Source organism: Anopheles aquasalis, chromosome 3 (genome assembly GCF_943734665.1).
Source record: "Anopheles aquasalis chromosome 3, idAnoAquaMG_Q_19, whole genome shotgun sequence".
Taxonomy (NCBI): domain Eukaryota; kingdom Metazoa; phylum Arthropoda; class Insecta; order Diptera; family Culicidae; genus Anopheles; species Anopheles aquasalis.
The window spans coordinates 37,946,564-37,966,005 of NC_064878.1; the positions used below are offsets into that span (position 1 = coordinate 37,946,564).

At 42.9% G+C, this 19,442-nt stretch overlaps 2 protein-coding genes and 27 non-coding genes across 29 annotated transcripts; 1 reads left to right on the plus strand and 28 right to left on the minus strand.

Annotated features, from left to right (window-relative positions):
• Positions 1-2,194: 2,194 nt before the first annotated feature.
• Positions 2,195-2,267, minus strand: Trnav-aac (transfer RNA valine (anticodon AAC)). Its single transcript has one exon. It is a non-coding gene; the product is annotated as a tRNA-Val (tRNA).
• A 255-nt stretch (positions 2,268-2,522) lies between these two features.
• On the minus strand, positions 2,523-2,595 carry Trnav-aac (transfer RNA valine (anticodon AAC)). The gene has a single exon. It is a non-coding gene; the product is annotated as a tRNA-Val (tRNA).
• A 255-nt stretch (positions 2,596-2,850) lies between these two features.
• Trnav-aac (transfer RNA valine (anticodon AAC)) lies at positions 2,851-2,923 on the minus strand. The gene has a single exon. It is a non-coding gene; the product is annotated as a tRNA-Val (tRNA).
• Positions 2,924-3,178: 255 nt separating this feature from the next.
• Positions 3,179-3,251, minus strand: Trnav-aac (transfer RNA valine (anticodon AAC)). The gene has a single exon. It is a non-coding gene; the product is annotated as a tRNA-Val (tRNA).
• Positions 3,252-3,511: 260 nt separating this feature from the next.
• Positions 3,512-3,584, minus strand: Trnav-aac (transfer RNA valine (anticodon AAC)). The gene has a single exon. It is a non-coding gene; the product is annotated as a tRNA-Val (tRNA).
• A 578-nt stretch (positions 3,585-4,162) lies between these two features.
• Trnav-aac (transfer RNA valine (anticodon AAC)) lies at positions 4,163-4,235 on the minus strand. Its single transcript has one exon. It is a non-coding gene; the product is annotated as a tRNA-Val (tRNA).
• Positions 4,236-4,490: 255 nt separating this feature from the next.
• Positions 4,491-4,563, minus strand: Trnav-aac (transfer RNA valine (anticodon AAC)). Its single transcript has one exon. It is a non-coding gene; the product is annotated as a tRNA-Val (tRNA).
• A 255-nt stretch (positions 4,564-4,818) lies between these two features.
• Positions 4,819-4,891, minus strand: Trnav-aac (transfer RNA valine (anticodon AAC)). Its single transcript has one exon. It is a non-coding gene; the product is annotated as a tRNA-Val (tRNA).
• A 260-nt stretch (positions 4,892-5,151) lies between these two features.
• Trnav-cac (transfer RNA valine (anticodon CAC)) lies at positions 5,152-5,224 on the minus strand. Its single transcript has one exon. It is a non-coding gene; the product is annotated as a tRNA-Val (tRNA).
• A 582-nt stretch (positions 5,225-5,806) lies between these two features.
• Positions 5,807-5,879, minus strand: Trnav-aac (transfer RNA valine (anticodon AAC)). The gene has a single exon. It is a non-coding gene; the product is annotated as a tRNA-Val (tRNA).
• Positions 5,880-6,131: 252 nt separating this feature from the next.
• Positions 6,132-6,204, minus strand: Trnav-aac (transfer RNA valine (anticodon AAC)). The gene has a single exon. It is a non-coding gene; the product is annotated as a tRNA-Val (tRNA).
• A 256-nt stretch (positions 6,205-6,460) lies between these two features.
• Positions 6,461-6,533, minus strand: Trnav-aac (transfer RNA valine (anticodon AAC)). The gene has a single exon. It is a non-coding gene; the product is annotated as a tRNA-Val (tRNA).
• A 252-nt stretch (positions 6,534-6,785) lies between these two features.
• On the minus strand, positions 6,786-6,858 carry Trnav-aac (transfer RNA valine (anticodon AAC)). Its single transcript has one exon. It is a non-coding gene; the product is annotated as a tRNA-Val (tRNA).
• A 255-nt stretch (positions 6,859-7,113) lies between these two features.
• On the minus strand, positions 7,114-7,186 carry Trnav-aac (transfer RNA valine (anticodon AAC)). Its single transcript has one exon. It is a non-coding gene; the product is annotated as a tRNA-Val (tRNA).
• A 255-nt stretch (positions 7,187-7,441) lies between these two features.
• Positions 7,442-7,514, minus strand: Trnav-aac (transfer RNA valine (anticodon AAC)). The gene has a single exon. It is a non-coding gene; the product is annotated as a tRNA-Val (tRNA).
• Positions 7,515-7,769: 255 nt separating this feature from the next.
• Trnav-aac (transfer RNA valine (anticodon AAC)) lies at positions 7,770-7,842 on the minus strand. The gene has a single exon. It is a non-coding gene; the product is annotated as a tRNA-Val (tRNA).
• Positions 7,843-8,094: 252 nt separating this feature from the next.
• On the minus strand, positions 8,095-8,167 carry Trnav-aac (transfer RNA valine (anticodon AAC)). Its single transcript has one exon. It is a non-coding gene; the product is annotated as a tRNA-Val (tRNA).
• Positions 8,168-8,424: 257 nt separating this feature from the next.
• Trnav-cac (transfer RNA valine (anticodon CAC)) lies at positions 8,425-8,497 on the minus strand. The gene has a single exon. It is a non-coding gene; the product is annotated as a tRNA-Val (tRNA).
• A 258-nt stretch (positions 8,498-8,755) lies between these two features.
• Trnav-aac (transfer RNA valine (anticodon AAC)) lies at positions 8,756-8,828 on the minus strand. Its single transcript has one exon. It is a non-coding gene; the product is annotated as a tRNA-Val (tRNA).
• Positions 8,829-9,082: 254 nt separating this feature from the next.
• Positions 9,083-9,155, minus strand: Trnav-cac (transfer RNA valine (anticodon CAC)). Its single transcript has one exon. It is a non-coding gene; the product is annotated as a tRNA-Val (tRNA).
• A 254-nt stretch (positions 9,156-9,409) lies between these two features.
• On the minus strand, positions 9,410-9,482 carry Trnav-cac (transfer RNA valine (anticodon CAC)). The gene has a single exon. It is a non-coding gene; the product is annotated as a tRNA-Val (tRNA).
• A 257-nt stretch (positions 9,483-9,739) lies between these two features.
• Trnav-aac (transfer RNA valine (anticodon AAC)) lies at positions 9,740-9,812 on the minus strand. The gene has a single exon. It is a non-coding gene; the product is annotated as a tRNA-Val (tRNA).
• A 254-nt stretch (positions 9,813-10,066) lies between these two features.
• On the minus strand, positions 10,067-10,139 carry Trnav-cac (transfer RNA valine (anticodon CAC)). The gene has a single exon. It is a non-coding gene; the product is annotated as a tRNA-Val (tRNA).
• Positions 10,140-10,394: 255 nt separating this feature from the next.
• Trnav-cac (transfer RNA valine (anticodon CAC)) lies at positions 10,395-10,467 on the minus strand. Its single transcript has one exon. It is a non-coding gene; the product is annotated as a tRNA-Val (tRNA).
• A 257-nt stretch (positions 10,468-10,724) lies between these two features.
• Trnaf-aaa (transfer RNA phenylalanine (anticodon AAA)) lies at positions 10,725-11,127 on the minus strand. Its single transcript has 2 exons — positions 11,091-11,127; positions 10,725-10,760 (listed from the first exon to the last, which is right to left on the minus strand). It is a non-coding gene; the product is annotated as a tRNA-Phe (tRNA).
• Positions 11,128-11,384: 257 nt separating this feature from the next.
• Trnav-uac (transfer RNA valine (anticodon UAC)) lies at positions 11,385-11,457 on the minus strand. Its single transcript has one exon. It is a non-coding gene; the product is annotated as a tRNA-Val (tRNA).
• A 256-nt stretch (positions 11,458-11,713) lies between these two features.
• On the minus strand, positions 11,714-11,786 carry Trnav-uac (transfer RNA valine (anticodon UAC)). Its single transcript has one exon. It is a non-coding gene; the product is annotated as a tRNA-Val (tRNA).
• Positions 11,787-12,285: 499 nt separating this feature from the next.
• Positions 12,286-13,237, minus strand: LOC126577427 (probable zinc transporter protein DDB_G0282067). The gene is made up of 2 exons (XM_050239046.1): positions 13,220-13,237; positions 12,286-12,900 (listed from the first exon to the last, which is right to left on the minus strand). Exons 1-2 carry the CDS (start codon positions 13,235-13,237, stop codon positions 12,286-12,288), a joined length of 633 nt encoding a protein of 210 aa, XP_050095003.1.
• Positions 13,238-17,651: 4,414 nt separating this feature from the next.
• On the plus strand, positions 17,652-18,765 carry LOC126575659 (THAP domain-containing protein 5-like). Its single transcript, XM_050236467.1, has 2 exons — positions 17,652-18,049; positions 18,111-18,765. Exons 1-2 carry the CDS (start codon positions 17,791-17,793, stop codon positions 18,566-18,568), a joined length of 717 nt encoding a protein of 238 aa, XP_050092424.1. The 5' UTR covers positions 17,652-17,790; the 3' UTR covers positions 18,569-18,765.
• Positions 18,766-19,442: the final 677 nt, after the last annotated feature.

Consider the following 19,442-nt stretch of genomic DNA (forward strand, 5'->3'; position numbering starts at 1 on the left):
ATACTGGCGAAATCCCACAATGACAGTTAAGCGGAGAGTTCACGGGGGCAGTCGACCCGTTTTACCCGTTTCGAAATTCGCATGAATCATCGAACGCCTGAGGCCATCGTAATCGAAAGTTACAGAATAAGCACCTGAATTTAAATGTTCAATAAAGCCGACACTACTCGTCACTGGATCAATAGCAAAACCACAAACGATCGAATGAATAGCAATGTTCAATGTTTACATAACGCTCTGGTCAGACTGTGCCACGGTTCTAGCCACGCAATTGCGAAAGAACGCGAGCTGGTTCGAGCCGAACAGAAGGGAACCGGCGCACTCGATGCGAGACTTTCTCCGAACGCCTTGGCTCGCCACTGCGGTTCCCGCATGAGCCTGGGGCAACTAAGGCTGCCAATTGGCTGCCAATCGGTACTCGTCGGTCACACGTGCAGTCACGATCGGTTTGCAATCATCGTCAGCTGATCATTCCGCCCGTCAAGCTCCCGTTCTCCCCGGCGGCCGCTCAATTGCTCAATCTGTGCTGCTTCCGTGGGAGGTCCTCGTTTCGTTTCTTAGGCCATGTGACTGCCAATCGACGGCGGAGACTAGGCTGCCAAGCCTTCCTCCGTCGTTTCAGAAGAAGACAGATGGTTCGGCTGGCCAGCAATGATTATAGGGTCTGCACTAAGACACACTTTCGGCACACATTTCATTGAACCAGCGTGCGCAAATGGTATTTCATTGAAAATGAATTCGTGAAATTTGTTAAACAATTTGATATATTCAAATTAATTGTACCAGTTCTCTTATACAGTTCACTTATACATCTAAAGATCAAAAAGTATAATAATTCAAATAACAGTTAAAGTCCAATAGATTCCTATTTACTATTCAAACCTCTTCTAGACGAACAAAAACGGTCGTTTAAATGAATAGAAAAAAACCGCCTCTTTTCGTTCTGGCAGCTAGAAGGTTGAAGCTGGCAGTTGGAAATCTAACCCCAGTCCAAAGCGCCGTCACTACTCTGTGGCGGTGGTTGTTCTTGCGAAATACTAATAAGCAACCAGTCAAACGCTAATTACTACCTTATTCGTCGATCGATGCGCAAGATTTGCGAATTCTCGGACCAAGCAATTTCCCTCAAGTATGCCCTTTAATACCAATGATTGTGGCGGTGGCGCGCCAAACTGGTCGACCCACCAGCCATATCTTACGTGCAGCCACCCATGGCAATTATACTCAGGACCACAATTTTCACACATCGATCAAGAATGATAGGTTACTCGGAGTGTTGCTTTATAGAAGCTATGTAATCTCGATCGATGGATGCTAAATTTACACTAGATTTAAGTCTATCTAAAAACTATAATGTTTCTTGGCTATCGATAGAAAAACCAGGCAAAGCAATTTGAGGTGGATATTTGTTCGCTGTAATGAGCAATTATTTAAATTAATTAACCAACAGTGAATCAAGTAACACAGCGGGGGAAGTATTAATTAACATTTCTGTGACCATCATTGCTTGAGTGAACATTGCATTCAGTCTGACAGTCAATTAGTGTCTCGCTTCTCTAGTGATTGGCGCACGGAGAATACTTTTAGAAACACTTTACGTCGATTGCTGGAGGCCTTGAAAGAACTCGTGTAGTTTATTAATGTTACCATTTCATTTCATTGCATTCCTTTCAAATCTTTAACAAACCCACAATCCAGATTACCAGGGGCATAATGACGAAACACATTGAAGATGTTTACAACAAACAATCATTGTTGCAAATTGATAAGTGCAGCTTTCGAAGTAAAGACGATCTGAGTGATTATGTTGGTTTTTGAAACCAACAAAATCATAGCGCATCCTTTAATTGGTTTGTTCCACTCTTTGAATTACTGGAAAAACGAATCGGTTAGCCAAACAACATGTGAAAACAAAACACAATAGAATAACATAATCGTAGGCGCCACACATTCAAACAGCGAATAGAAAACGTAGGTAGATCGAAAAGTTCCTAGTCAGGAAATATATTCCTTCCTCACAATATACGAAATATTACAATCAACCAACACAAATCGAATGTACTCAACTCAATCAATCCCTAAACGAACCGAGAAGTATTTTAAGCAAAAGTTGTGTTTTAAGTAGCAAAACAATATCCACACCATTGATGAGATCGTTACTTAATTGATCATCTACGAAAAACAAGTTATCCTCTGTTTCCGCCCGGGATCGAACCGGGGGCCTTCCGCGTGTTAGGCGGATGTGATAACCACTACACCACGGAAACGTCTATTGTTTCTTTCCTTGCTCACTCTCACAACGACTGATCTTCCCCTCCAGCCATAAAAATTATGTGATACTGAGCTAAGGAGCAAGCATCTTGTGACCAATCATAAAATATTGTATATGTTGTTGAATACCTTTAAACAAGCAGCGTATGCAAATGTATTGTTCTTCTTTATGCTGTTTTTCCAGTAGAAGAACAATATCCACAGCATTGGTGAGATCGATCATCACTCTACAAAAAAATCTAATTATCTTCTGTTTCCGCCCGGGATCGAACCGGGGGCCTTCCGCGTGTTAGGCGGATGTGATAACCACTACACCACGGAAACGTCTATTGTTTCTTTCCTTGCTCACTCTCACAACGACTGATCTTCCCCTCCAGCCATAAAAATTATGTGATACTGAGCTAAGGAGCAAGCATCTTGTGACCAACCATAAAATATTGCATACGTTGTTGAATACCATTAAACAAGCAGCGTATGCAAATGTATTGTTCTTCTTTATGTTGTTTTTCCAGTAGAAGAACAATATCCACAGCATTGGTGAGATCGATCATCACTGTACAAAAAAATCTAATTATTTTCTGTTTCCGCCCGGGATCGAACCGGGGGCCTTCCGCGTGTTAGGCGGATGTGATAACCACTACACCACGGAAACGTCTATTGTTTCTTTCCTTGTTCACTCTCACAACGACTGATCTTCCCCTCCAGCCATAAAAATTATGTGATACTGAGCTAAGGAGCAAGCATCTTGTGACCAACCATAAAATATTGCATACGTTGTTGAATACCATTAAACAAGCAGCGTATGCAAATGTATTGTTCTTCTTTATGTTGTTTTTCCAGTAGAAGAACAATATCCACAGCATTGGTGAGATCGATCATCACTGTACAAAAAAAACAAATTATTTTCTGTTTCCGCCCGGGATCGAACCGGGGGCCTTCCGCGTGTTAGGCGGATGTGATAACCACTACACCACGGAAACGTCTATTGTTTCTTTCCTTGTTCACTCTCACAACGACTGATCTTCCCCTCCAGCCATAAAAATTATGTGATACTGAGCTAAGGAGCAAGCATCTTGTGACCAACCATAAAATATTGCATACGTTGTTGAATACCATTAAACAAGCAGCGTATGCAAATGTATTGTTCTTCTTTATGTTGTTTTTCCAGTAGAAGAACAGTATCGATAGCAGTAGTGAGATCGTTGTTTAATCGATCATCTACAAAAAACAAATTATCTTCTGTTTCCGCCCGGGATCGAACCGGGGGCCTTCCGCGTGTTAGGCGGATGTGATAACCACTACACCACGGAAACGTCTATTGTTTCTTTCCTTGCTCACTCTCACAACGACTGATCTTCCCCTCCAGCCATAAAAATTATGTGATACTGAGCTAAGGAGCAAGCTTCTTGTGACCAATCATTAAATATTGTATATGTTGTTGAATACCATTAAACAAGCAGCGTATGCAAATGTATTGTTCTTCTTTATGTTGTTTTTCCAGTAGAAGAACAATATCCACAGCATTGGTGAGATCAATCATCCTACAAAAAAAAACAAATTATCTTCTGTTTCCGCCCGGGATCGAACAGGGGGCCTTCCGCGTGTTAGGCGGATGTGATAACCACTACACCACGGAAACGTCTATTGTTTCTTTCCTTGCTCACTCTCACAACGACTGATCTTCCCCTCCAGCCATAAAAATTATGTGATACTGAGCTAAGGAGCAAGCATCTTGTGACCAATCATAAAATATTGTATATGTTGTTGAATACCATTAAACAAGCAGCGTATGCAAATGTATTGTTCTTCTTTATGTTGTTTTTCCAGTAGAAGAACAATATCCACAGCATTGGTGAGATCAATCATCCTACAAAAAAAACAAATTATCTTCTGTTTCCGCCCGGGATCGAACCGGGGGCCTTCCGCGTGTTAGGCGGATGTGATAACCACTACACCACGGAAACGTCTATTGTTTCTTTCCTTGCTCACTCTCACAACGACTGATCTTCCCCTCCAGCCATAAAAATTATGTGATACTGAGCTAAGGAGCAAGCATCTTGTGACCAACCATAAAATATTGCATACGTTGTTGAATACCATTAAACAAGCAGCGTATGCAAATGTATTGTTCTTCTTTATGTTGTTTTTCCAGTAGAAGAACAATATCCACAGCATTGGTGAGATCGATCATCACTGTACAAAAAAATCTAATTATTTTCTGTTTCCGCCCGGGATCGAACCGGGGGCCTTCCGCGTGTTAGGCGGATGTGATAACCACTACACCACGGAAACGTCTATTGTTTCTTTCCTTGTTCACTCTCACAACGACTGATCTTCCCCTCCAGCCATAAAAATTATGTGATACTGAGCTAAGGAGCAAGCATCTTGTGACCAACCATAAAATATTGCATACGTTGTTGAATACCATTAAACAAGCAGCGTATGCAAATGTATTGTTCTTCTTTATGTTGTTTTTCCAGTAGAAGAACAATATCCACAGCATTGGTGAGATCGATCATCACTGTACAAAAAAAACAAATTATTTTCTGTTTCCGCCCGGGATCGAACCGGGGGCCTTCCGCGTGTTAGGCGGATGTGATAACCACTACACCACGGAAACGTCTATTGTTTCTTTCCTTGCTCACTCTCACAACGACTGATCTTCCCCTCCAGCCATAAAAATTATGTGATACTGAGCTAAGGAGCAAGCATCTTGTGACCAACCATAAAATATTGCATACGTTGTTGAATACCATTAAACAAGCAGCGTATGCAAATGTATTGTTCTTCTTTATGTTGTTTTTCCAGTAGAAGAACAGTATCGATAGCAGTAGTGAGATCGTTGTTTAATCGATCATCTACAAAAAACAAATTATCTTCTGTTTCCGGCCGGGATCGAACCGGGGGCCTTCCGCGTGTGAAGCGGACGTGATAACCACTACACCACGGAAACGTCTATTGTTTCTTTCCTTGCTCACTCTCACAACGACTGATCTTCCCCTCCAGCCATAAAAATTATGTGATACTGAGCTAAGGAGCAAGCTTCTTGTGACCAATCATTAAATATTGTATATGTTGTTGAATACCATTAAACAAGCAGCGTATGCAAATGTATTGTTCTTCTTTATGTTGTTTTTCCAGTAGAAGAACAATATCCACAGCATTGGTGAGATCAATCATCCTACAAAAAAAAACAAATTATCTTCTGTTTCCGCCCGGGATCGAACAGGGGGCCTTCCGCGTGTTAGGCGGATGTGATAACCACTACACCACGGAAACGTCTATTGTTTCTTTCCTTGCTCACTCTCACAACGACTGATCTTCCCCTCCAGCCATAAAAATTATGTGATACTGAGCTAAGGAGCAAGCATCTTGTGACCAATCATAAAATATTGTATATGTTGTAGAATACCATTAAACAAGCAGCGTATGCAAATGTATTGTTCTTCTTTATGTTGTTTTTCCAGTAGAAGAACAATATCCACAGCATTGGTGAGATCGATCATCACTCTACAAAAAAAAACTAATTTATTTCTGTTTCCGCCCGGGATCGAACCGGGGGCCTTCCGCGTGTTAGGCGGATGTGATAACCACTACACCACGGAAACGTCTATTGATTCTTTCCTTGCTCACTCTCACAACGACTGATCTTCCCCTCCAGCCATAAAAATTATGTGATACTGAGCTAAGGAGCAAGCTTCTTGTGACCAATCATAAAATATTGTATATGTTGTTGAATACCATTAAACAAGCAGCGTATGCAAATGTATTGTTCTTCTTTATGTTGTTTTTCCAGTAGAAGAACAATATCCACAGCATTGGTGAGATCAATCATCCTACAAAAAAAACAAATTATCTTCTGTTTCCGCCCGGGATCGAACCGGGGGCCTTCCGCGTGTTAGGCGGATGTGATAACCACTACACCACGGAAACGTCTATTGTTTCTTTCCTTGCTCACTCTCACAACGACTGATCTTCCCCTCCAGCCATAAAAATTATGTGATACTCAGCTAAGGAGCAAGCATCTTGTGACCAATCATAAAATATTGTATATGTTGTAGAATACCATTAAACAAGCAGCGTATGCAAATGTATTGTTCTTCTTTATGTTGTTTTTCCAGTAGAAGAACAATATCCACAGCATTGGTGAGATCGATCATCACTCTACAAAAAAAAACTAATTTATTTCTGTTTCCGCCCGGGATCGAACCGGGGGCCTTCCGCGTGTTAGGCGGATGTGATAACCACTACACCACGGAAACGTCTATTGATTCTTTCCTTGCTCACTCTCACAACGACTGATCTTCCCCTCCAGCCATAAAAATTATGTGATACTGAGCTAAGGAGCAAGCTTCTTGTGACCAATCATAAAATATTGTATATGTTGTTGAATACCATTAAACAAGCAGCGTATGCAAATGTATTGTTCTTCTTTATGTTGTTTTTCCAGTAGAAGAACAATATCCACAGCATTGGTGAGATCAATCATCCTACAAAAAAAACAAATTATCTTCTGTTTCCGCCCGGGATCGAACCGGGGGCCTTCCGCGTGTTAGGCGGATGTGATAACCACTACACCACGGAAACGTCTATTGTTTCTTTCCTTGCTCACTCTCACAACGACTGATCTTCCCCTCCAGCCATAAAAATTATGTGATACTCAGCTAAGGAGCAAGCATCTTGTGACCAATCATAAAATATTGTATATGTTGTAGAATACCATTAAACAAGCAGCGTATGCAAATGTATTGTTCTTCTTTATGTTGTTTTTCCAGTAGAAGAACAATATCCACAGCATTGGTGAGATCGATCATCACTCTACAAAAAAAACTAATTTATTTCTGTTTCCGCCCGGGATCGAACCGGGGGCCTTCCGCGTGTTAGGCGGATGTGATAACCACTACACCACGGAAACGTCTATTGTTTCTTTCCTTGCTCACTCTCACAACGACTGATCTTCCCCTCCAGCCATAAAAATTATGTGATACTGAGCTAAGGAGCAAGCATCTTGTGACCAATCATAAAATATTGTATATGTTGTAGAATACCATTAAACAAGCAGCGTATGCAAATGTATTGTTCTTCTTTATGTTGTTTTTCCAGTAGAAGAACAATATCCACAGCATTGGTGAGATCGATCATCACTCTACAAAAAAAACTAATTATTTTCTGTTTCCGCCCGGGATCGAACCGGGGGCCTTCCGCGTGTTAGGCGGATGTGATAACCACTACACCACGGAAACGTCTATTGTTTCTTTCCTTGCTCACTCTCACAACGACTGATCTTCCCCTCCAGCCATAAAAATTATGTGATACTCAGCTAAGGAGCAAGCATCTTGTGACCAATCATAAAATATTGTATATGTTGTAGAATACCATTAAACAAGCAGCGTATGCAAATGTATTGTTCTTCTTTATGTTGTTTTTCCAGTAGAAGAACAATATCCACAGCATTGGTGAGATCGATCATCACTCTACAAAAAAAACTAATTATTTTCTGTTTCCGCCCGGGATCGAACCGGGGGCCTTCCGCGTGTTAGGCGGATGTGATAACCACTACACCACGGAAACGTCTATTGTTTCTTTCCTTGCTCACTCTCACAACGACTGATCTTCCCCTCCAGCCATAAAAATTATGTGATACTGAGCTAAGGAGCAAGCTTCTTGTGACCAATCATAAAATATTGTATATGTTGTTGAATACCATTAAACAAGCAGCGTATGCAAATGTATTGTTCTTCTTTATGTTGTTTTTCCAGTAGAAGAACAATATCCACAGCATTGGTGAGATCAATCATCCTACAAAAAAAACAAATTATCTTCTGTTTCCGCCCGGGATCGAACCGGGGGCCTTCCGCGTGTTAGGCGGATGTGATAACCACTACACCACGGAAACGTCTATTGTTTCTTTCCTTGCTCACTCTCACAACGACTGATCTTCCCCTCCAGCCATAAAAATTATGTGATACTCAGCTAAGGAGCAAGCATCTTGTGACCAATCATAAAATATTGTATATGTTGTAGAATACCATTAAACAAGCAGCGTATGCAAATGTATTGTTCTTCTTTATGTTGTGTTTTTCCAGTAGAAGAACAATATCCACAGCATTGGTGAGATCGATCATCACTCTACAAAAAAATCTAATTATTTTCTGTTTCCGCCCGGGATCGAACCGGGGGCCTTCCGCGTGTGAAGCGGACGTGATAACCACTACACCACGGAAACGTCTATTGTTTCTTTCCTTGCTCACTCTCACAACGACTGATCTTCCCCTCCAGCCATAAAAATTATGTGATACTGAGCTAAGGAGCAAGCATCTTGTGACCAACCATAAAATATTGCATATGTTGTTGAATACCATTAAACAAGCAGCGTATGCAAATGTATTGTTCTTCTTTAGGTTGTGTTTTTTCCAGTAGAAGAACAATATCCACAGCATTGGTGAGATCGATCATCACTCTACAAAAAAAACTAATTATTTTCTGTTTCCGCCCGGGATCGAACCGGGGGCCTTCCGCGTGTTAGGCGGATGTGATAACCACTACACCACGGAAACGTCTATTGTTTCTTTCCTTGCTCACTCTCACAACGACTGATCTTCCCCTCCAGCCATAAAAATTATGTGATACTGAGCTAAGGAGCAAGCATCTTGTGACCAACCATAAAATATTGCATACGTTGTTGAATACCATTAAACAAGCAGCGAATGCAAATGTATTGTTCTTCTTTATGTTGTGTTTTTCCAGTAGAAGAACAATATCCACAGCATTGGTGAGATCAATCATCCTACAAAAAAAACTAACTATTTTCTGTTTCCGCCCGGGATCGAACCGGGGGCCTTCCGCGTGTGAAGCGGACGTGATAACCACTACACCACGGAAACGTCTATTGTTTCTTTCCTTGCTCACTCTCACAACGACTGATCTTCCCCTCCAGCCATAAAAATTATGTGATACTGAGCTAAGGAGCAAGCATCTTGTGACCAACCATAAAATATTGCATACGTTGTTGAATACCATTAAACAAGCAGCGTATGCAAATGTATTGTTCTTCTTTATGTTGTGTTTTTCCAGTAGAAGAACAATATCCACAGCATTGGTGAGATCAATCATCCTACAAAAAAAACTAACTATTTTCTGTTTCCGCCCGGGATCGAACCGGGGGCCTTCCGCGTGTGAAGCGGACGTGATAACCACTACACCACGGAAACGTCTATTGTTTCTTTCCTTGCTCACTCTCACAACGACTGATCTTCCCCTCCAGCCATAAAAATTATGTGATACTGAGCTAAGGAGCAAGCATCTTGTGACCAACCATAAAATATTGCATACGTTGATGAATACCATTAAACAAGCAGCGTATGCAAATGTATTGTTCTTCTTTATGTTGTGTTTTTCCAGTAGAAGAACAATATCCACAGCATTGGTGAGATCGATCATCACTCTACAAAAAAAACTAATTATTTTCTGTTTCCGCCCGGGATCGAACCGGGGGCCTTCCGCGTGTTAGGCGGATGTGATAACCACTACACCACGGAAACGTCTATTGTTTCTTTCCTTGCTCACTCTCACAACGACTGATCTTCCCCTCCAGCCATAAAAATTATGTGATACTGAGCTAAGGAGCAAGCATCTTGTGACCAACCATAAAATATTGCATATGTTGTTGAATACCATTAAACAAGCAGCGTATGCAAATGTATTGTTCTTCTTTATGTTGTGTTTTTCCAGTAGAAGAACAATATCCACAGCATTGGTGAGATCAATCATCCTACAAAAAAAACTAACTATTTTCTGTTTCCGCCCGGGATCGAACCGGGGGCCTTCCGCGTGTGAAGCGGACGTGATAACCACTACACCACGGAAACGTCTATTGTTTCTTTCCTTGCTCACTCTCACAACGACTGATCTTCCCCTCCAGCCATAAAAATTATGTGATACTGAGCTAAGGAGCAAGCATCTTGTGACCAACCATAAAATATTGCATACGTTGTTTGAATACCATTAAACAAGCAGCGTATGCAAATGTATTGTTCTTCTTTATGTTGTGTTTTTCCAGTAGAAGAACAATATCCACAGCATTGGTGAGATCAATCATCCTACAAAATAAACTAACTATTTTCTGTTTCCGCCCGGGATCGAACCGGGGGCCTTCCGCGTGTGAAGCGGACGTGATAACCACTACACCACGGAAACGTCTATTGTTTCTTTCCTTGCTCACTCTCACAACGACTGATCTTCCCCTCCAGCCATAAAAATTATGTGATACTGAGCTAAGGAGCAAGCATCTTGTGACCAACCATAAAATATTGCATACGTTGTTGAATACCATTAAACAAGCAGCGAATGCAAATGTATTGTTCTTCTTTATGTTGTGTTTTTCCAGTAGAAGAACAATATCCACAGCATTGGTGAGATCGATCATCACTCTACAAAAAAATCTAATTATTTTCTGTTTCCGCCCGGGATCGAACCGGGGGCCTTCCGCGTGTTAAGCGGCCCATAGACGATCAACTTTATTTGTCAATGTTTCGGATGCAAGAATTGCGTCGAACTGTCATTTTATTTTTATTGCTCATATGTGGGCATAAATTGGCCTAGTCCTTAATGTTTCATCAATCAGGGCCACAGACGCATCGTGTTCGTTAATGTGACCCACAGACGACGCCATTATTCAGCCTCATCAATATATTTTCAGCTGGCTGAAAATCTTCAACTTTTTTGACACAAGCTTCAAATAGCCCACACACGATAAATATATTGGTGTCAATCGACTTGCATGCAAGAGTTGACAAATAAAGTTGATCGTCTATGGGCCGCTTTAGGCGGATGTGATAACCACTACACCACGGAAACGTCTATTGTTTCTTTCCTTGCTCACTCTCACAACGACTGATCTTCCCCTCCAGCCATAAAAATTATGTGATACTGAGCTAAGGAGCAAGCATCTTGTGACCAACCATAAAATATTGCATACGTTGTTGAATACCATTAAACAAGCAGCGTATGCAAATGTATTGTTCTTCTTTATGTTGTGTTTTTCCAGTAGAAGAACAATATCCACAGCATTGATGAGATCGATCATCACTCTACAAAAAAAACTAATTATTTTCTGTTTCCGCCCGGGATCGAACCGGGGGCCTTCCGCGTGTAAGGCGGATGTGATAACCACTACACCACGGAAACGTCTATTGTTTCTTTCCTTGCTCACTCTCACAACGACTGATCTTCCCCTCCAGCCATAAAAATTATATGATACTGAGCTAAGGAGCAAGCATCTTGTGATCAACCATAAAATATTGCATATGTTGTTGAATACCATTAAACAAGCAGCGTATGCAAATGTATAGTTCTTCTTTATGTTGTTTTTCCAGTAGAAGAACAATATCCACAGCATTGGTGAGATCGATCATCACTCTACAAAAAAAAACTAATTATTTTCTGTTTCCGCCCGGGATCGAACCGGGGGCCTTCCGCGTGTAAAGCGGATGTGATAACCACTACACCACGGAAACGTCTATTGTTTTGTTCTTTAATCCCCCTTACTACGATTTGATTATCGGTTTAATTAAAGCAGACGACCCTCTTTTAGTTTAGATTCTCTTTTTATTTAATGGATATTTTTTGACGTTGAAAAACCTTCCTTTGGTTTCATATCATGTTTACAACACTAGTTAACAGTGTTTAGCTTCGTAGTGCATCTGAGTTCTTTTACGTAAGCATAGAAATCGACAGTGAAAATTTTAGGGTAGCACTTATACAGAAATATTGTTTTTCTCGGCCAGTGAGTATTTAGCTCTTCAATACAAAGGTGAATTAAGGAACATAAATTCCTTCAAGATGCATCGTTGAAGTTAAAAAAAAAACGAGGAACATTCATCTGACTTATTTGGCATGACGTGCCCGTAGCAGGCATCGTATAGCGAAACACGATGGTAATCATTCGGTGTTTTCTATTGCGAGCCGCCCATCGCTGGGGATTATTAATAGATCAGGAACAACTGATTCTGCAATCTAATGGTAGTACTGTTCCTGCTCTTCCTCACCACCGTAGGATGCGCCACCCTCGGCTCCACCGTAGGACGATTCACCGGCGTAGGTCTGCTGCTGCTGCTCGCCGCCACCGTACGCCTTGTGCTCGTCCTGGTGCTGATGGTGGAACTGGTGCTGGTGCTGATGCTGAGCTCCCGCGTTCTGAGACGCTTCGTGCGCCAGCTTGGCGAGTTCCTCTTCGTGCAGGGGCTTTCCATCGATCAACACTTCAGCCTGGAATCCACTGTGCTTGTTCGAGCTGTACTTCACCGTGCGCAGCTTGCCGTCGGGCTGGTGCAGGCTGTACTCGCCGTGCAGCTCATCCTCATGTCGGTGCTCCTTGCGACTTTGCGAAACCTTGCTCTTCGGATCCTCCACTCCATACTCGAACAGATAGTCCGGCTTCGCAACGTAGTCGATAGCGTGCCCGTGGCCATGCTTATCTTCCACATGGATTTCATGTGCCGGGCCGCTTACTGGCCCGCTGAACTTGGCATACGAGTAGCCAACATCGTGTTCATGGTGACTATGATGATGATGATCCTCCTCACCGTACTGACTGGCAACAAGCGACACCAAAGCCAAGCAGGCGACGGTCTGCGGATGAAAAAACAATTCATTAGATGTTACTAGCAATTGTTGATCGGTCGGTATTTGTAGTTCCGGAGAAAGCACCACTATCCCGCTGAATTCACTTTTTATGCTCTTTCATGCAACTCCTTGATCGTGCTTGACCTCTAGACCTGTTGCCTATGAGTCTTGAGGCACCACCACTGATGAGCAACGTCAATCAATCAGTCTACAGACACTTTTACATCACCACCATTCACACACTCATTGTGAAATCGCAGGACGACCAGTAGAAAATGTCCTTCCATATTGTTACATAAACTAACACCCAACAAGCAGGACCCACCTTGAACAGAAAAGCCATTGTGATTGTTTGACTTTTTCTAACTTTCAAACGCGCAAGCAAACACTAACAAGCACAACAGAACACGCACACGGGGGTATCTCTAGGACTGACTATTGTTTATCGTTCGATGGAAAACGCTCGACTGTGCCATTGCCGGTGGCGAACAACAATATTTATACCAGCGAGCTCCCCGCGATCCACTCGGGAAGACTCCGATCGGCCTGGCCAGCCATCCCTTCCCCCTTCTGTCCCATGGCGCGCTGCACCCGAACCAAAAATACCGCGTTACCCACCGAAAACTAGCAAAACCAAACCTAATCGTGGCGATGGCGGCGCCACACGAAGCAGGGACTTGAGGTAGGGTTGGCATGATGAGCGACGAACCTCCGGGACAACCTGCTGCTTGGCTTCGTTGTGGGACGAGCGACAGTATCGTTGGTTTGGTTAAAGCCGAAAGAAGAGGTAATAAATAAAATGAAAAAAAACCAAAAAGAAAAAACTAAGGTACGTTACTCAAGCAAAACCACGTGAAATTACGGCTCGATATAGCGCCTGGCCTGGTCTGGAAAGTCAAGGGACGATGCGTGGTGCGGCACGCAAAGTTTGATTATTTAATGTGGAAAATGGGCCTATGGAAAAATGGTGCGTTGGGTGGTATTTGGGAGGGGGGGAGGTTTACTAGGTCTGAAGACGGGCGCATCAGGTGGGCGCATCAAGCACAGCACACAATATCAACCAGCACTGGCCTGTGGACCCGTGGCGGGGGGCGGCAAACTATTATATGCTGGCCTCTATCGCCTCTTACACCGGGGCGCCCTTTGTGGCTTGAAGAAACGAAATTGAAGCATAAGAAAGGAAACGATCATTTTAATATCGATCAGCAACCTCTCGATATGGGGGCGCATTAACGCCAGGCGATCACTGGTTTTCGGTGATTGACGGCCCACCGCATGAACTTCCCGAAATCTCGATGCCTTTCCGAGGTAATGCATGCAACAAACGCATTAAATCTCATTAAAGCGAGAGGCATCATCAGCAGAGCCGAGGTGTTCGTGGCGGCAGCACAGCATTGTCGGTGAAGCATCACGCTGCCATAATCGCACCCTTTTATCACCTTCGCTCGCCGTTGTGTATTATGCGAAGAGCGATCTCATCGATGCAGACGCCGAGAGCTGGCGTGCGTACCTTTCATATGTTTACCAAAGGAAGAGGCTCACTCGGTAGCTCGGTAGTGCTAGGGAACGATCGCAACTTACGGTGCCGGAAGCCACGTTTAGGGCACCAGAGATCACCGTACGCCTGCTGCCCACCCGTTAGCGCATAATGGATAGCAGCGGTATCTTGACGAATATTAATAATCACTCGTCATCATCAACTGGACAATGTACCCGGCCCTACGCCCGGGTGCGGATGATGATGCCGCAGCGAATTGCACCGCCGATCGTGCGGTTTTACGATCGCCTGAGATCGCCATTCGGTTGGAAGAGTTAGTTGGTTAATGAGCCAGCGTACTACGGCTCGGTTGCAATTTTGCATCTTCCTTTCTTGCCCCGGGGGCCCACTTCCGCGTGATACACATTGTCGCTCGTTAAAATTGATTTTCAACAAAACGGGAAGTCAATCGTGAAATGGCGAAAGCGTTAATCCGCCTAATTACGATTTGCGGAAAGCATTATGGCGAAACTATTTGATTGTTGGTTAGTTTTTCCTTCCATTTCACTGTTGGTGACGCTTTTGTTCTCTCGATCTCTTGATCGATTCTGGAACCGTTGAGCAAAAAATCCATTTCATGAGCCAGTTCTACGAGACAGCACGACGAACGGTTTGATGTAAAGCATTGGAAGTATTGTAAAACATCTCCTCTTAGGCGCAGTATGATCCGCAGTTTCGACTTGTGAAGCATGCTCGATTACACAGAGTCAGTCAACGGGAACGGCGCCGTCGCCGATTTTTGCCCGAACCGCGGGAACCAATCGATCAGACACATAACCAACGCATTACTTCAACTACCAAGCCACACTACGCTAGAAGGAGCATTTTCTGGAAAGGTTTTTAGGCGAGGGAAACGGCCTAGCCAGTTGACCAAAGTGGATCTTACGAACGCGATCAAAAGTGGAGCTGTGCAGCGGCACAGATCGTTCTTTGCGTTAGCCGATAATTTTTAATTTACCCAAGTAGAAAGATCAACTGGGGTGTAGATTAGTTGGGCAAGGAGCGAGCGCAATTTCGCCACTCAAACTGGGGGGTAATTAATTGGAAAAAGTAATTTTCTGGTAAGCAACCACGCTGAACATACGAGGAAAGGTGCAACTGTTGGAAAGAAAGCTAACAATTTCTCCCAGACTTTGCCTCGTTTCTTAGATGATGCTGTCCATTTCGAGTCTCTCTCATGTCCACCAAATTTAACTAAACAAAACCAGAAGATCATAGATAGTACGAACGGAATAATGAAGAAAACCCCATAACCGACAGAATATAGCTGCGAGCTGATCCAATCGCCGGGGACGGGAGGACTCAGCAATTCCACAAGAAACGCCAACCACCGAGCCGTGTCGTCGAACGACGTAAAAGGGGAAATTGATTTCCGTCAATCTGGAGCACATCCAACGAACCCACCGCACGACACGATCACCAGTTTCCCAATCATTTTCCCTACACCCCTGTTGGCATCTCGGGAGCTCGCTGCTCTTGGTGAGATTTTATCAACCGAAGAAACAAAAAAAAAGGTGCAAATCATGCAGCCAGCAGCAAGGGCGGTATGGCGGAGCCGACCGTTAATGTGACGCGGATGTTTTGGCATGGGGCTTGCAAAAGCCTCATCATGCCGTCGCTCGATGACGACGATCGAGTAGGCGCAATGCCAATCTCGGTCGATTTTGATCGACGCCGGTTACGTAACCGATGCGTTTGCGTTTTTCGGTACGGTCTGGCCGACCCGGCATGTTTTTACTTTTCTTCTCATTTCACTTTCATGCGGCGCGTCGGACGCGCATGTCGATTTTTCCCCGTTCACGCCGGGGCTCCATGCGCGTGTACTTGCAGGTTGTTAGTACATCTAGACCGCGCGTGAGCCAACTACCGCCTGTCTGTCTGGCTAGGCGCGGCGATTGTTGTTGCGCACCGAAACGAAGCATAAAGCGCCGCCCGAGTGGCATTGCCTTCATTTGCGCGAAATGGTAGCATTATTAATTTTAATAAACAAAATATGTAGCAGCCCCCGGTCGGATATATTGGTCTGAAGGGGCGCTTTAACGAAGCACACAGGCCGCTCAGATGGGGACAGATAATCGATGTTGGTTTCGGTCAATTAACGTGCCCAATGTATGGGACGAACTGACGATGACGACGACGACGAATTGGATTACGATGGAGGCCCCCCCGAGGAGCGCACTTAAGACCAGACAATGGAGACGCACTTCGAGAGGTGGGTATGATCGAAAACACGGACTCGCATGGAAAACTAAATTACATCGGAGGTACCGAATAGGATACTGACTAAAAAAACATTCATTTCATCCTCAATCACATTTTTCAGTAGGATTTCTTTACCAAAACTGAAGGTCAAAAGCAAATTATTCATAAAACCCGTAATAATTTTAGTTCCCTTCGACACCTCGTGAAAGAACACGTGAAAAATTACACCTCAACGAGAAAGTACAACGGCGTTATTTTCAGCAATATTTAATGCTATCTGAACGGAAGATGGATTAGATTGCATTCCTCTGCTAAGCTTACAAGGAATTCTCTCACCATAATCAAAGATTTAATCGAGGATAATCACATCAGATTGAGATCTGAAGCGGCCCAGAAACGTTCAATTTTATTTCTCTATACTGGCATGCAAGTTGATTGACACCAATATATTTATCGTGTGTGGGCTACTTGAAGCTTGTGTCAAAAAAGTTGAAGATTTTCAGCCAGCTGAAAATATATTGATGAGGCTGAATAATGGCGTCGTCTGTGGGCCACATTAACGAACACAATGCGTTTGAGGACCTGATTGACGAAATATTGATGATTATACCAATGTTTCCCACAGACGACCAATAAAAAAAATAAGATGGCAATCAAACGTCAATTCAGCGTCAAAAAAATTAATACAAAATATTGAGCGTCTATGTGCCGCTTTAAAGCTGCAAAGCATAACCAATCGATTAAGCAGCATGACCTCCGTTGTACGTGACCTTTCTGGTTTCTTGGATTATTGGACATAAGCTCGCTGTTCCGGAGACTAACGGGAGACTACAGAAAGACCAGAGAATTCTATAATGAGAATTCTTCTCACTGTTAGCGTGGATAGAATCTCAGCGTAGCGTGCATGATATGGACAAGGCCTAAGCTTGAACCTTCTGTCATCCCGGCTATAAAAAAAGCGAGGAAAAAATAAACAAACAAAATTGTTTGAACTCCAAGTAAATTTACTGAACAAATGAAGAGAAATTCTGGCAGATGCTGAATGCTTTTGGTTGCAATCGAAGATGCTGTTTTCGCATTGAGGAGTAAGAAATCCGTTTCGAAGGTTCAAGTTTTCAAAGATTCAACAAGTGTTCCAGTCTTTACTGTGTTTTAAAATGCCGTACAGAACGTGTGAAGCTTCGTTCTGCAAAAATAACAGTACAAATGTTAAGAAGCTTAACAGGCTTGTTACTTTTCATAGTTTTCCGCAAGACTATGAGCAAAACCGACAATGGAAGACTTTTTGCCGACAGGATGCAAATTGGCGTCTGTCTCAATGTAGCACTATATGCTCAGATCATTTTAAGGCTGAGGATTATCAGTTACATCAATCCCCATTGAATCGTCATAGTTTGCGAGCGTTGAAGCTAACAGGTATGATACCTTACATAGATTCATTTGGACTTTTCATCTAAGATTAAATTGCTTCTTTTAGCTATCCCTTCTGTTGCATGTAATCAAACGTCGCACGCAAGTATGAAGCAGCGAGAAAAAAAGCGTACTCTTGCTACAAACGATCCATATAAGTCGGAGGATGATTTGGAAAATGAATTTATTGAGCCCTCTCTCCTAAATGAGAAGCAGCTGGAAAAAGAATATACACATAAAAGAAAAGCTCTTTGCAACTCGCCCACTCGATCGGAATGCAGTGTAAATATTGATCATCTATATGATCCGCTAGGAAATGCGCAACAGAGTCAATTAAATGAGATTCAAGAAGAGATTAAAGCCCTGGAATCAGAGAATCAGAAATTGGTTAAAGTAAATCTACAGCTGAGGCTCAGGTTAAAAGAAATTGAAGGTGAAAATGATGATCTGAAAGCAGAACGCGAAAGAATCCAAAAGGCACTTAATAATAAGGGTCGAAGTAATTTAGATCACGAAGCTTATTAACATATTTAGATTACGAAACAACAAAAATTGTACCTATTACTAAAGAAAATTTGAAATATGAATTATTGATTAATCAAGTAAATGTTATTTTCCAACTGTTATAAGAAAACGAGTTAAGTGACCGTTGGAAAGTTAAGAATGACCAAGAGATAATCAAGACAACGGAAATAAATATTGAACTTATCTTATTACCTCAACGCATTACAGCTGGCCCTTATTTACTCGAATTCTTTGGTTTTATTTGAGTAACGGTGCCACGAGTTTTTAATCAGACGCTTGGTTTCCCGATCGGTCTTTTCATACAGCTGCTGCATAAAGTTTATGAGCCCTGCCGAGAGAGCACCGTCGTTTGATGCCGCTAGAGACAACGAAGATATAGATAGATAGAGATTCAAAATAATGGTTGAAATCGTTGAAAGAACCGCATAATGTGTCGTGTCGTAGGGTTCAAATAGATTGTAGAATCCACCTGCCTTCGCAAGGAATCCTCGCTAATCTTGAGAGCCCGATCTCCGCAGGTTGGTCGCAGGATCGTCGTTAACCGCCGTACCGCTGGTGAAGTTGCCGGTGACTACTTATTGGCGGAGGCTGGATCCGAGCGTAGTTCTCCTTGCCGGTCCCAGAATCAAAGATAGCCAACGTTCCTGGACCCTGCTCATACGCTTTTAGATACAGCGCGGTTGCTCCTTTGTTCTAAAATAAGGAAATAAATCATTTCAAAGCGCCAGAGCACATACAATACCCGATAAAACCATTGAAAAATTCCGGATTTCCTTCGTATCACCAAACGCTTTCTGTCGATTTGGTAAGCATTTATCAATGACAGTCAAATAACAAAAATTCCAACAGGGCGGTGAAAAAATGCTATGACTTC

Bases quoted from the DNA above. Each gene is read 5' to 3' on its own strand.
- LOC126575659 (XM_050236467.1), top strand. From the start codon at position 17,791: ATGCCGTACAGAACGTGTGAAGCTTCGTTCTGCAAAAATAACAGTACA. The intron at 18,050-18,110 runs GTATGATACCTT...TGCTTCTTTTAG, and splicing joins GCGAGCGTTGAAGCTAACAG to CTATCCCTTCTGTTGCATGT.